This window comes from Toxotes jaculatrix, chromosome 12 (assembly GCF_017976425.1).
Source record: "Toxotes jaculatrix isolate fToxJac2 chromosome 12, fToxJac2.pri, whole genome shotgun sequence".
In the NCBI taxonomy this organism is placed as follows: Eukaryota; Metazoa; Chordata; class Actinopteri; family Toxotidae; genus Toxotes; species Toxotes jaculatrix.
Genome location: NC_054405.1, coordinates 7,335,313 through 7,349,231, shown reverse-complemented (window position 1 = coordinate 7,349,231; position 13,919 = coordinate 7,335,313). Strand labels below are relative to the sequence as shown.

Here is a 13,919-nt window from a genome sequence, read left to right as displayed (position 1 = left end):
GATACAAATGGTTGCTTGACATCTTTAAGCCACCACTTAATAATAGGGAGAAACTTCTCTAGTTCTTTGGCAAACAAAACGGTTTAAACACAAAAAGCAAAACAAGTTTTCAAGGCAAGGTAGATCTGTAGCTTTATCTGTGAGGTGTTGTTTTTCCTCAATCCTATCCTGGAGGTTCAGAAAATTAGCTTAGTGTAACAGAATCCCCATTTATTTACTCAACCACTGATTCGGGTAACACAGCAGGAGGGAGCCCTGAATTGGTCCTTGAAAACCTTGACAATGGCCATGGACAGCCTGCACGTTTCTCTGCGGCTCAGGAAGGATTAGTGGTTGGAAGCAATTGCTATTAGTCAGCTGCACAATTCAGAGAGGCCCCAGGCTTTTCTTTGTAAGGAGAATAATAAAAGTATAGAATATCTTGCACGTCTAAAATATGAACACACTGACACACATTAAGCTTCTTTCTAGCTCAAAGGAGAAACTTTTGGAAAACAAATAATCAAGATGGAGTACAAGAATGCGATGAGGAGTTAGTCTTTAATGTTGAGCACTAACTTTTCTTTCAACAGATGTACAGTACATGCTGAGGTTCAGATTATGTTGGTAACACATGAAGAGAATATACAATATATTTTGGAATTTTGCAGTTTGAAGCTGCTTTGTAAAGCACTCAGACAAGTTGTTTGTGTTCAAATTGCCTTGTCTTTTCATTTCAAAGCCTGATCCAGTAATAATATTCAGTTATCAGTATTTTTGTGGGACTTAATAAAGGGTGGATGATTTTTTAAACCTCCTGTGTAAAACTTTCTGAGTCATTACTTTCATTGCCTCACAAGAATACAGTGTTGTGCTTTAGGATACCTCTGTGTGGGAGAGTCCTGTGCAAACACACACCCAAACACAATCACTCTCTATCACACACACACACACACACACACACACACACACACACACACACACACACACACACACACACACACACACACACACACACACACACACACACACCACACACACACACACACAGGACCTAAGCCACAGCCTTGTCTCCCTTTGCGAGTGTGTGCAGAGATGAGCAGGACCGCACCTTCTGTGAGCGCTACTTGAAACTGGAGATGCAGGGGTACCAGTGAAGGGTTAGCTTTCATTGTTTTTTTTGCCCCTCCTGCTTCTTTTAAGCACAGACAGGTACAGGGCGTTAAAATATTACCATACAATGCTCTGGTATTTAATGTTTTACGTAATGTCTCTCACTGAAGCCAGGTACTTATAGTCAAGCAGGGTTAAGGAGATGAAAGACCTAAAACACGCAGCGCTGGATGCTCTGAATATTCTGCCTCCATTGCTGCACAAAGTTTCTGTGTTTTCTGTGTGACTTGTGGAATTAAGCTGCCTGCTATTCAAGCTCTGAGGACATTTTTGAGTACTTGTTTTGGGGGAAGGAAACTATTTTATTTTTATTTATTTTTTTATTGTGGCTGAAGATAAATACCTTCACAACAGGTATGTATTTTTTTTAAATGAAATTCTAAGTTGATTTTGTTTATGAATTTGTTTTATTTAACTATCACAATAATTTTCTACATGGACCTGTGACAAAACAGTAGCTAGTAACTATTTTCTCTGTTGCTGAAGGCGTTTTCTTTATAACTGTACATTTATCACAATGTGAAAAGTTTAAATCTCTGGGACAGAGGATTATTAAGATGTTCATGCCATTCAGCATTAAGGTTATTTGTGTCAAATGCTCATATTCTATGAATTGTTGCTTCAAATTCTCTCAGAATAATTGATCAAGTACATTTCAACATTTTTAAGATGTTTTTTGTTCTGCTATATTTTGTCACATTTCACACAAACTAAATGGCAAAAAAAGGATATTACACATAAGAAACCATGGTCAGACCCACATGCTGACAAATGCATTGATTCTCTGTTTAAATGGCTCGAAATTCTCTCCATTAAAGGGACTGACAGTGTTATTCAGTGGTTTATCTCAGACATTAAGGGGTATTTTTGTGGGGCCGAGATCTTTCAGCTATTTCTCAGCACAGGGAAGTGAGAAGGGAGGGGAAGCAGAGCCGACACAAAAGGCAACATTATTCCCCAGCGGATCTGCGCTACATCCTACTATGAATGGAGTATTGAAAAACATAACATTGGGGACTAGATTATTTTTCATCCCTCATAACTGAGCCATTTGTCCCAGAGTTTCGAGTGGTTTGTTGGTACAGTCTGCAAATGAGACAGCATTCGGTTCCTGAACGTTGTGCTGGTGTTAAAATCCCCACCTCCCAGTTGGACATGCAGTGGGCGTCAGTGGGCCTCTGGCCTTCTGCGCTGCACCTACAGAGACAATGCAACTGTCCAGTGAAAATGGACTGGACCTGGACGAAAACTTAAGTGTCCAGAGTTGTTGTGTTGGCTGATGTTTAGTGTTGTCATGACACTAATGTCTCAAAATCTACCACAGAGGCAGAGTGACAGTGTGTTAAATACACCTCCACCAGCTGAAGATAATTGTACGTATACTCTACAGCGGCTCATGATTTAAACACCCCCTCCACCTCCCAGTCCTCCTGCCTCCTGCTCTCCAAGGAGACGAGAGGCGCCCCTGCAGTGTCATCAGGTGCCTAAGCGTTTTGGAGGGTTCTAGTGACAGATTGCAGGAAGCAGCGCTTATGCCTGACGATGGGGACCACAGAAAGCAGAAATGTCTTTTTGTGCCCCCTGGGCCCGGAATGTCCACTATCTCGAGGGGCCAATATCAAATTCTCCCCTCATCATCCCCTAATACACATTCCTGTGTAAGGTCAGGGGGAATTCTGCATGAGCAAAGAGACAAACAACCCAAGGCTGAACCATACACCGTCGTCTCTTTACAACAATGTGTGTAATAAATCTCTTCAATTAGTTTCTGGGGACATGCAACGAGAATATGTGAAATCTCGACTCAGTCATTCCAATTTCATCATGGAAATTTTATAATGCACTCTGTTCCTTTGATTTTTGGCAGCATATGTTAAAAATATCACTTGTTTTGTTTTGGGTTTTTTTTTCAATTACATCCTCACGCCACAGCATGTTTCAACTTCTTCTGTCAATTTGAATCCACTTGCAGTATAAATAAACATCATTCATTCCAGTTTCTCAGTGGTGAGGAACACAGGGTATTCAGTGTCTGTCACATTACTATCTAATGCTGATTACTGAGTGATCGCCTGTGAATCCCGGTTGTCTCTGTCTGAAGGAAAATCCCCTCGAAAACCACAAAACAGGTGCCTGCCTCTGTCTGTAACACAAGCCTTCCTCAGCTGTAGATGATGCTGGTAAGCCTGGACATTACCCTTCTTCAGCTCCAACCCTCAGACCTCACCCTGATTCTCTTGTTGCTGCCTCTGTTACCTGCTGTCGGGTTGGTGCATGGCAGCCATTTTGTGCTTACCAAACAGCAGTGTAACTTGACTCCCGGTGTTATATTGGCAAGAGCAACACTAGTTGGTGGCACATGCCCATGTCTGGGAAACCAGGGCAACTTTATGTTAATAATCTGTTCCCGGTTTGCTCCAAGAAGTGTATGCATGCCATAAGAACTTCCATACAGGTGTCATATGTCCATCGGGAGTGATACCTGTCACATAATCTGTGGAAACGAGGATTTCTTTTTGAAATCTACATATTTCCCAAAGCCTGACCCCAGACTACCATCAATACTTACTACAGCACAATGACAATAGCTGCAGGCTCCATCAGAGAAAACAATCCAATACTATAATTAGGCTACTCTGAGGCAGGACAAAAATAGTGATTGCTTTGTAGCAGCAGAAAAGCGTCTACTACACTCTAGTCTGCAAAATTTAGGAGTGTGTTAACATACATCTGAGGACTTTGGGAAGCCTGATGAGAGAAGCTGAGTGTGTGTGAATGTGTGTGTTGCAGGCGGATGGTCAGTCAGGCAGCCATGCGAGGCCAGCGCGTGGTGGAGAGCGAGTGTAGGTGCTGGAACCCGGCCGTCTGGCTCCTGGTATCATTACTGGGATCCTTAGTCTTGGTGGCTGTCAGTGTGCTGCTGCGACTCGGTGAGTGTGTGGTTGGGGTTGGTGGGGCTTTTGGGGCCGGGGGAGCAATGTTAGATTTATCCAGATTCTACAAACAGGTGAAGGCTACTCTTTCCAAGCTACCTGACTGAAGGAGTCCACTTCCTGCCAAACAGAACACTTTGCGTGATTAGGAAAGAGGTGGGGTTTTTTTTGTTTGTTTTTTGACTGTATTGTTCTCTTTAACATTGTTAAAAAGAACAATGTGAAATATATATGGAAAGTTATAGGCCCAAAAAGTTTGGTGCACTTGGCTCAAGTTCTCAGTGGAAAGTCTCAGGTAGAGCAGTTTCTGACAGTATATAATTTCTTAAAGGGGTAAATTTTCATACATTGGCTCTGGACCAGAGTTTGATTGTATGAAGATTGAAACTGATTCTCAAGCTCTATCAAAAGCTATTATCCACCACTGCAACATTCAACACACTCCTATGTCCTTGTTTTTTAAACTCTTGAATATTGAAGTTCTTCAGGACTTTTTTAAATAAGGGCTATCAGCATTTTGCTGGCCAATCCAGTCTATTCACTAAATTTACTCTGAGATGCAGCATGTTTTAAAAGCTGGTTTCAAGAGAAAAGGTCACGTCTGCCATAAACTCAAACAGAATGTGATACATGAGATGATTTCTTGTGTGTCAGTGCTTAACCGCATGTTTTAGGTGTTAATAATGCTTAAGAACCGGGTGTACCTGCAAGTGAATTCCCTGTAGATGAGTGCTTTTGTGCTCACAGTTACTGTCTGCCCTGTATTAGCAGTGCTGGCTGGCTAAAAGCCCTGCAGTTACTTTGAAGGGAGCCAGGATCAATCCCACTCACTGGACGTTATGGATCCACAAATGTATAGAGAGCAATTTGTTCAAATGTGCTGACACCAGATTATTGGTTTTGTCTCTTCATTGAGCCAGCAGCTGTCCAAATGTGTGTCTTACTAACATTTTTTTGTATTCTAATTTCAGGAGACGTGAAAATAAACAGACGGGCTGTGTCCAGTAAGTGATATTTAATATCGACTTCTCTGATCCTCCTCAGAATAGGAACTGTGTCTCCTCAGAATTAAAACCAGCCTGTAACCGGCATTTGACACTGTAAACAGGTGTTACCACCTAAACCTTAAAACAGGTAGATGTATCTATATACTGTACTGTACTGTAGATGCATCAGTGCCACAAACAAATGGGAGAAGCCTGTGAATTGACCTACATTGGATGTGAAGGTTCAAAAAAGTCCCTCTGGTGTCTTTGTGAGTTGTTGAAACCTAAGATATTAGTCTCCAGGTGTCAGAAGATCCTCTGTACAGGCCAGGGAACGTCTTCCAGTGCGACTCTTGGGAATATATGTGTTGTGCTGAAACACTCACAATTCTGAAAAGAGAGTGAGAGCACAGATCCACATGGACCCTCTATGCATTGTTTAAAAAACATATCTATTGTTTTGAATGAAAGAAATGTATTTCCTTTCGACTGGAAATGCATTTTATTTTGAAAGCATTTGGTCATAAACCAAAGTATTGGACAAATTGAAATTTTAACCTGACAGTGGAGCCAGACAAAAAGTCAGGGAATCACCAAAGTTATGTTTTTATCTTGTGGGGAACATGAATGTCAGCACTGGTTTTCATGGCAATCCGTCCAATAGTTGTTGATAAATTTCCCTCAAACTACAAATCAAACTCATGGTAAAAGCCAGTGGGTCACCCAGTAGGATTCATTCTCTGAGGACCATGAATGGTAATCCACTCCATCATTTTTGAGTTTCAACTTCCTTTCCATGTTGCTAGCGTGGCTAAAAATCCAACTTAAAGGAACAAGCTACCATATTTCTTTTATTCCTGGTGCAGTACATGGTCTGAACAGGCTTCCTGTTGTGGTTTCAGTCTGTGTCTAGTGTTACAGGAAAATAGATATAGTAGATATAGAGTACAGTAACTATGGAAGGCCAAGAACCTCCTTTCAACAAATCATTTGGCCATACTCTCTCTCTCTTTCTCTCTTTCTCCCTTCTCTCCTCCTCCCTCCTGTTTTAGCCAATGGCGTGCAAACCTCTGTGAGGACGCAGTATCAAGGTAAGAATGAGTATTACAGCAACCCCCACCTGCCCAGACACTCACGCTCAGTTAAAAACATGTCCACATCCAGGTCACGCCTATCACAAAACCTATCAGTGGCTGGCTGTGTCTCACTGAAATAGAGCACAGAAGGTAGATCAGTGCCTGGGGCTTTTCAAACAAGGTCACTTTCCCAGCTCTCCATTTCCCTAATCCCCACTTATTTGCTATGTAACCTCCCACCCTCCTGCATCCACTTCCAAGGAGTCATGTGGCTTATTGTGTGTCTTAACTTGGTAGGGTTCAACTTTCTCCTGGAGGATTTCTTTTCTTGTTATTAACTATCATTGCATTAGAACATGCTTATCTGTCTTTTCACGTCATTTCTTCTTTAAATAGAAGCACATATTGTTAAAATGTGCCACAGACATGAGAGCTTTAATCTGAGAGTCTGATTTTTCAGTAAGGTGGCACAATCATAACCACACAGACTGAGAGACCCTGACATATACTGTCTGCTTATGTCTCCAAAGTACAACTGGTGAATGGACGTAACAGGTGCGAGGGCAGAGTGGAGGTGCGCTACAATGACTCGTGGGGCACAGTGTGCGACGACGACTGGGACATGGTGGACGCCAATGTGGTGTGCCAGCAGCTGGGCTGCGGGGTCGCTGTGGCAGTGGGCAGCAGCTCTCAGTTTGGACAAGGCACAGGGCTCATACTGCTGGATAATGTAGACTGCAGAGGAAGTGAGACAGACCTCAGCCAGTGCAGAAGTCTGGGCTGGGGAATCCACAACTGTTACCACTATGAAGATGTGGGTGTTACCTGCAGAGGTAAGGCCTTTACACAGCTTTCAGCTGGCTGAGGTAGTGGTGAATTCCTTTTTTATTTCATTTCAATTCCTGCTTACTTTTCATTTTGCTGCCAGAACCAGCAGTGGTGGGGGGAAAGGGGTTTGAGGAGCTCACCACGCCACCCCAGGAGAACTCTGGTTTACGTAAGTGTCGCCTGCTTTTATCTAAATGAGACTGGTCTTCTGCCAACTTGAGATGTCAGAGGAATGGATTTGTCTTTTTAAAAAAGCATAAAGGCAGACTGCCAACAAAAATGGCAAGAAACAAATATGGTAATTTTGAGATAATAAACACAGGACCATGTGAAAATTAATACTTATGTAAACAAAATGTGTATAACTACAAGCCCAGGTAGTAGACAAAGCAGTATAACTTGGAATTACTATAATAAACTTGTGTTTGAATCACACTATTTAAAATTCCTTTGTGTCTAAATTTGAAGCTGCACTAATCGGTATTATTAAACAAAGGATCACCATCAGCTCTGTGGAGCTTTGTGGTGTCTTTCAGCTCATTGTTTTGGTTCACTCTCACTGCTCCAGTACCAGACAGCTGTTTTCAGCAAAAAAAAAAAAAAAAGACTGTACTGCTCTGCTGCTCAGCACCAAATGACAGACAAAGTTAGCAAGAAGGTGCTAAAGATGGCAGTTAAAGAGCCAGATGTTTCCCTCATTAGTTAGTGGGAACCAAATCAGAACTAAATCTACAGTTAGTATTGGACTTCATTCCTCAGGTGGCCAAAAACACAGTGAATGACAACATGTTAATACATCATCCATAATTAACTTAAAAGGTGATATCAGTGCTTTTTGTTTTTCTCCATTTTGTTTCCACCGCCCCCATGTGGCCAAACAAATCTGCTATTGCAGCTCTAAACATTTGCCTCAGCATCAAATACGCACTCTGAAAACCACAAACCATACCTGCATGTGGAATTAATCTTCAGTGAAACAAGTGACGACATCAGTGGTCCAGCTCCAAAAAAGGGAATCACACCATCAGGCTGATTTGCATAAAGGTTTGAGGACAGGCGCTCCATTGTCTTTCTGCCAAATAAGTAGATCAGAGCATCATTCATGTAGACATCTGAATCCAGTGCAAATTATAAAATGCTAATAAAACTTTCATGGCTGCAGAAGAACACATGCTGAATATTCAGAGGAAAGGAACTTTAGGTCAAGTTTTCTTTTCTGTGTTTGATTAGATGTTTTTTTTTTTATTGTTCCAGGAAGGAGCATGCACACCAAAAGCACACACTCCCAAATCTAGTTCACAGGTGTTACTGCCAGATGTTACTACAAAATGCAAGGGCAGGTTTCATTAAATAATGAATGATGGCTTATTTTGTCATTGCGTGGGTTCAAAATGCAGGAATGCTCATGGACTAAACACTCAGGTTAATATAAAAAATAAGTTTATCTAAAAAAAAAAACCCCACATAAATTGAATTGAAGGGCTTCATTATTTCAGCTTTACAAAACTGTCACCAAATTTTACACAACATCAAAGGTTTTTCAGCTGAGTGGAAAGTATCTTTTGGACATTACCAGGGAGACTGTACAATGCACCTCAGAGGCCTCTTGAATTCCAGGCCGTCCTTATTGTTTGCTGGGTTTGCCTTTGTTGTGGTTGCAATGTTGTTTTTTCCCCCCTAATTCCTAAGAGGACCATGAGAGACCAGAGCAGAATCAAACTCAGTTAAAAAGTGACGTATCTAGCTAATTCTTTGTTGGCCTCCATGAAACCCACTGGGATTGCAGTGTAGCCTTCCAGATTCATGGTTTCCTTAAATGATGGACACATGAGAATGTCTATTGTCTCCATTAAAGGTGAGTTTTTGTCTGGGTCGAGGCGTAAGGTGACAACATCTGTGCTTAGTGCAATATTAGATGTTCACCTTAACTCACTTGCTTGTTTTCTGGAGCCAAAGAATGTATTGTATAGGCCCACACCCTTCTCCATTCTCTGTATCTGTGTCTCTCAGTCATTTCCACTGTCTTCCACTCACACACAAATCCTTGCAGTTACTGTTTCCTCTGATACTCTAAATCAGCACATATTATAGAATCATATAAAAACCTACAGAGTCTAAAAATATGTTGTAGAGAAAAATTCTAGCAATACTAAACTCTATAAATTCCACCCTCTCCCTCTTGGTGCAGGAGATGGCACCATACGTCTGGCGAATGGACAGAACGTCTGCCAGGGCCGGGTGGAGATCTACTACCAGGGAAACTGGGGGACAGTGTGTGATGATGACTGGGTCCTCAACAATGCCCGGGTGGTGTGCCAGCAGCTAGGCTGCGGTAGTGCTGTCTATGCACACACCAACTCCTACTTTGGCTATGGCACCGGCCTGATTCTCCTGGACAATGTCAACTGCTATGGCACTGAGCAGGACCTGACGAAATGCAAAAGCCTGGGCTGGGGCAAACACAACTGTGGCCATCATGAGGACGCTGGAGTCACCTGCACTGGTATGTTGCTCTCAGTCATAGAATATGATGAATGTAAATCAGGAATAATGAAGAAGAAAGAAACATTACTATCCTTAGAGCCAAGCTTATGTAGCTTGACCATATTTGGAGAATAAGTCAGTAAAACAGTAATGTTTTTGAATAGATAAGATAAACTGAAGGAGGAGAGGACAAGTATAGTAATGGTATCAGTGTTAGTAACAAGCAGTAGCAATGTTAGCAGAGATATTAACAGTTAAAGTTGTATTGTAGATATATATATATATATTAAAAAAAGATTTCAGTTATATTTCTGCTCACTTCAGGATCCACTACTGAACCTCCTGTGGCAACACAGAACCAGAGAGGACTCTGGGGGACATATAACACTGAAGGTATACAATCATACTGTACACTGATTATTACTCCTGTGCATCAGTATGTCAAGTTTGTTTAGCTGGATTTTTTTTCCACAGTAGAAATTGAATGTGCACTTTTGCTAGATGACCAACAGGGAGAGCCATTTCTCCCCCACAGTCTTTAAATGTGTGGCACCACAGTGCCGCAAAACATGGTGGTGAAAGTGTGCAACAGACTAACCCCACTGGTTTACTGAGCCATCAAGTAACTGTGTCCCTTATCATATCTTTCCTCCAGCGACACAAAATATTCCAGTCACCAAGACACCAAGTACAACAACTGTTACCACAACTGCTCAGACAAAAGGTAAACACTCTTAAACAGACTTCTGATTTGTAAACTCAACTACTATTACAATAATTTTTATGCATTTTTCAGGTGTATAGATTTTATTACAACACACACACACACACACACACACACTCACACACACACACACACACACACACACACTCTGAAACTACAATAATGTACCAATCTGTTTATTCCTGTAGGCAAACCAGCCATTCGTGTGATGAACGGTAACAGCAGCTGCCAGGGTCGTGTCGAGGTCCTCTACAAAAATATTTGGGGGACAGTTTGTGATGATGACTGGGATATGCCCAATGCCAACGTGGTCTGTAGGCAGCTTGGCTGTGGCCCGGCTATAGCAGCCAAGACCCAGGCCTACTTTGGTTACGGTTCTGGCCCGATCCTGCTGGACAATGTGGAGTGTAGCGGCTTTGAACTGGAGCTGTCCCAGTGCTTTCACCTGGGCTGGGGTCAGCACAACTGTGGCCATCATGAGGACGCTGGAGTTATCTGTGCACGTAAGACTTGACTAGGCCTCAGGCTCTATTAAGCATATCTTTATGACAAGCACGTAGACTGGACAGCACTAAACACAGACAAAGTCTGTATCTGTAAGCACACAAAGATCTATCTTCAGTCATCAATTCCACTGAAAGCTTATACTTACTATTCATCCAGTCATCTATCCCCGCCCTGCTGAGCTGTCCGGTTGCAATGCATGACTGTAGCACTCTGAGGAGGAGACAGCCCAGAGAGCATAAAAAATACAGTGGATGAGTCAAGGCACATCAGCCTCACTGCATGCCCACAGGCCAAAATTAATTTCTTTGAGGCTAAATCAAAAGCACATACAGACTCCCCCTTACTTAGATAACACATCCTTGGTTTCAGGTTGATGGGAAAATATGATTGTTTTCTAAATGCAATCGTTTTAATCAGTGCTCTTGAGTAATTCTGCCTTCAGTCGGTAATTAAAAATTGGCAAAAAGGACATAATCACATAGTTTGTGTGTGACAATGACAACTATAAGCATCAAAACCATCATAAAACATACAATGCAAAAAAACCTTACAAACCTTACTGTTGTTGAAATTGCTCAACAATTTCTCTGCAAAGTACGTCTCTGTGTTATCACATTAAAAGGACCAAGCAAGACACTTCCTATATTGATCAGTAGAGTAACTATAAAAGAGCCTTGGTAATGCTTTTGTGACCTGATATTACCTGAGCCCAGGATGCAGAAGGATCACTGTTTTTTTCTGCCTTCCTCTGCTTCCTCTAGCTTTTGAATACTTCAACGCAATTGGACGTGACTTTAGAGTAACAGAACAGATACCTGCCACCACCACCACACAACCCTCTCAAGGTAGGTCACATATGTCTTCAGCTAGCTCAAGATCAAGCTATTCACAGTAGACTAGGTTTCAGAAACAAGACTCTGAATTTATGTGACTCTTTGTCTTTTGAAGGAATGCTGAGACTGGTTGGTGGCCAGCACCACTGTGAGGGTCGGGTGGAGATGTACCTAAATTCCGAATGGGGCACAGTGTGCGATGATGCTTGGGACCTGCCTGATGCTCAGGTTGTGTGTCGCCAGCTGGGCTGCGGAGAGGCCACAGAGGCGCGGCTAGAAGCTTTCTTTGGGCCTGGAACAGGAACAATCCTGCTGGACAATCTGAAGTGCAGCGGTGCTGAGGCCTCCCTGCAGGAGTGCTCCCATATATCCTGGAATGTGCACAACTGTGACCACTCTGAAGATGCTGGCGTCACCTGCTCACTGTTGTGATTTCAGCTGAACCGCGCTCCCATCTCCACCATGGGTAGGAGGTTGGCGTACCAACCTGGGACTTGTATATGTAATGTAAATAACAGCTTTCAACCCTGCTGAAGGAATACTCCACCACCAACATACAAAATAACTAATATAACAATATATGATTCCATATTATGACTATCTATGCCTATTAAGCACTTTATAAATAAATATATGATATGAAATACAATGTACACAGTTTTTTTAATTTGATAAACAAAGAAAAACAAAGCTTTGAGCTGTCTGTCTCTCTTTCTTTTGCCCAAAAATGTTTAAATATTTACTGCACATGTATACTTTGATGATTAAGTAAGGAATATACTGGAGAAAGTCCATCCATTATTAATTATGTGGATAAACTGAGACATTTTTCTATTTCAGATCCACAATTTACAAATATGTATGATAAATAGAAACAAGGGGGGAAAACAAATATACTACACACCACAAGAATGCAACAGAAACATCCACAAATAAATGTGTTATATCCTGTGAATATACGGTATCCATCGACAAATAAATGATGTGTTACTTGTGTTCTGTAAACCATCACATAAATAAATGTAACTAATAATCATTTACATGTGACAAAATAAATGTTCTTATTTTTTGGTAAACATGTTTTGATGTGAAAGCAGAGATGTTTGAATCAGTATCTGCATCTGTTATTTTCCTATACATGTGCATCTCTTTAATTCTTTCTTTTAATTTCTAATAGCACATGCAAATCTGATCACTCCACGGTTTGAATTTGTTGAAAGGAGAGGATTTTTGGAAAAACAAGATGTCTTCATTTACAGGTGAGAATCAGAGATTAGGTTAATAGAGTTCGTCTGGTTAACAAAAGGTTTTACATTTTCAGTTTCTTTTGCTATTAGCTTATTTCCCTCCATAATTAGTCATTTGGTATTTTTCCCTAATACAAACAAGCTAATGGTTGAACGCTATTAGTTTAGTCTGTCCATGTTATGTGTTATTTACACAACAGTATTGATCTAAAGTTGGCCAACATTAGCTGACATTAACCACTGTATGCTTATGGTGATACCCAACCAAAGAAGGCTTTAACAGCAATGCAGATCTTTTAAATAGCAAAAACTGGCAAAGACTCCTTTTATAATATCTAATGTTTCTTTATAGATTCTGTAAATAGACTTTAAACAAATTCAGACTGTCTTGATTTTAATTTTAACTTTTCAGTTCATGACATAAAGAACAATAAATACATATTTCAGTAAACTGTTGTGACAAAATGTAGTTTCAGATTTAAAAAAAAAAAAGCAAAAGTAAACTTAGTCGCTTTGAGATGAATTCAAGAGCTTTAACTGGCAATTTGATAAGTAAAATACATTTAGTGATGCAATATCTTAAGTTGCTCATTTGACTCCTGAATGAATTACAGATATCTGTACATCTAGCATGAATGTGGTAAGCAGGAAAAAAGAAGCTATAATGACTTTCCATACTCTGGAAGGCTCAAAAGCAAAATAAGAACTGATTGATCAAACTCCTAAACGTCCGGTGTCTACAGGAACAGAGAAACAGAACGGCCTGCATAACAGGGTGTGTTTGGTGACTCATGATAAAATGACTCAGCATATCAGCATTATGAGCCTGTTTCATACCTATAATCACTACAATCAACAGAAATGGCATATCCATGGTTACAAAGGTGGTTACAATTCATAAGTGTATACCAACAAACTATATTTTAATCACATGTTCAAAAAGTTATTTATATGAATATGTAAAAGAGACACAGTAAAACGTGGAAACGTCAGGATAAATTCTTTAAAATGATAACAGACTTGCTGTTATGCTTCTCTGCCATGCAACAGTGTCAAACATGAGATATCAGCTGCTCTGTGGGCAGAGGTGTCTTTTCTTTATCAGCTACTCAGCCTTTCTAGGTGACTCAGCCAATCAGACCTGAGAAC

General features: G+C 41.0%; 1 protein-coding gene across 1 annotated transcript; it reads left to right on the top strand.

Annotated features, from left to right (window-relative positions):
* Nucleotides 1-3,946: 3,946 nt before the first annotated feature.
* On the top strand, nucleotides 3,947-11,955 carry LOC121190971 (scavenger receptor cysteine-rich domain-containing group B protein). The gene is made up of 11 exons (XM_041052002.1): nucleotides 3,947-4,082; nucleotides 5,057-5,089; nucleotides 6,124-6,162; nucleotides 6,678-6,980; nucleotides 7,076-7,144; nucleotides 9,164-9,478; nucleotides 9,784-9,852; nucleotides 10,115-10,183; nucleotides 10,372-10,686; nucleotides 11,452-11,535; nucleotides 11,639-11,955. The coding sequence occupies exons 1-11, from the start codon at nucleotides 3,947-3,949 to the stop codon at nucleotides 11,953-11,955; spliced, it is 1,749 nt and encodes a 582-aa protein (XP_040907936.1).
* The last annotated feature ends 1,964 nt before the right edge of the window (nucleotides 11,956-13,919 follow it).

Coding starts and splice junctions, on each gene's coding strand:
- LOC121190971 (XM_041052002.1), top strand. CDS start 3,947: ATGGTCAGTCAGGCAGCCATGCGAGGCCAGCGCGTGGTGGAGAGCGAG. Junction 9,853..10,114: donor GGGGACATATAACACTGAAG/GTATACAATCAT, acceptor TCTTTCCTCCAG/CGACACAAAATATTCCAGTC. Junction 10,687..11,451: donor CGCTGGAGTTATCTGTGCAC/GTAAGACTTGAC, acceptor TGCTTCCTCTAG/CTTTTGAATACTTCAACGCA.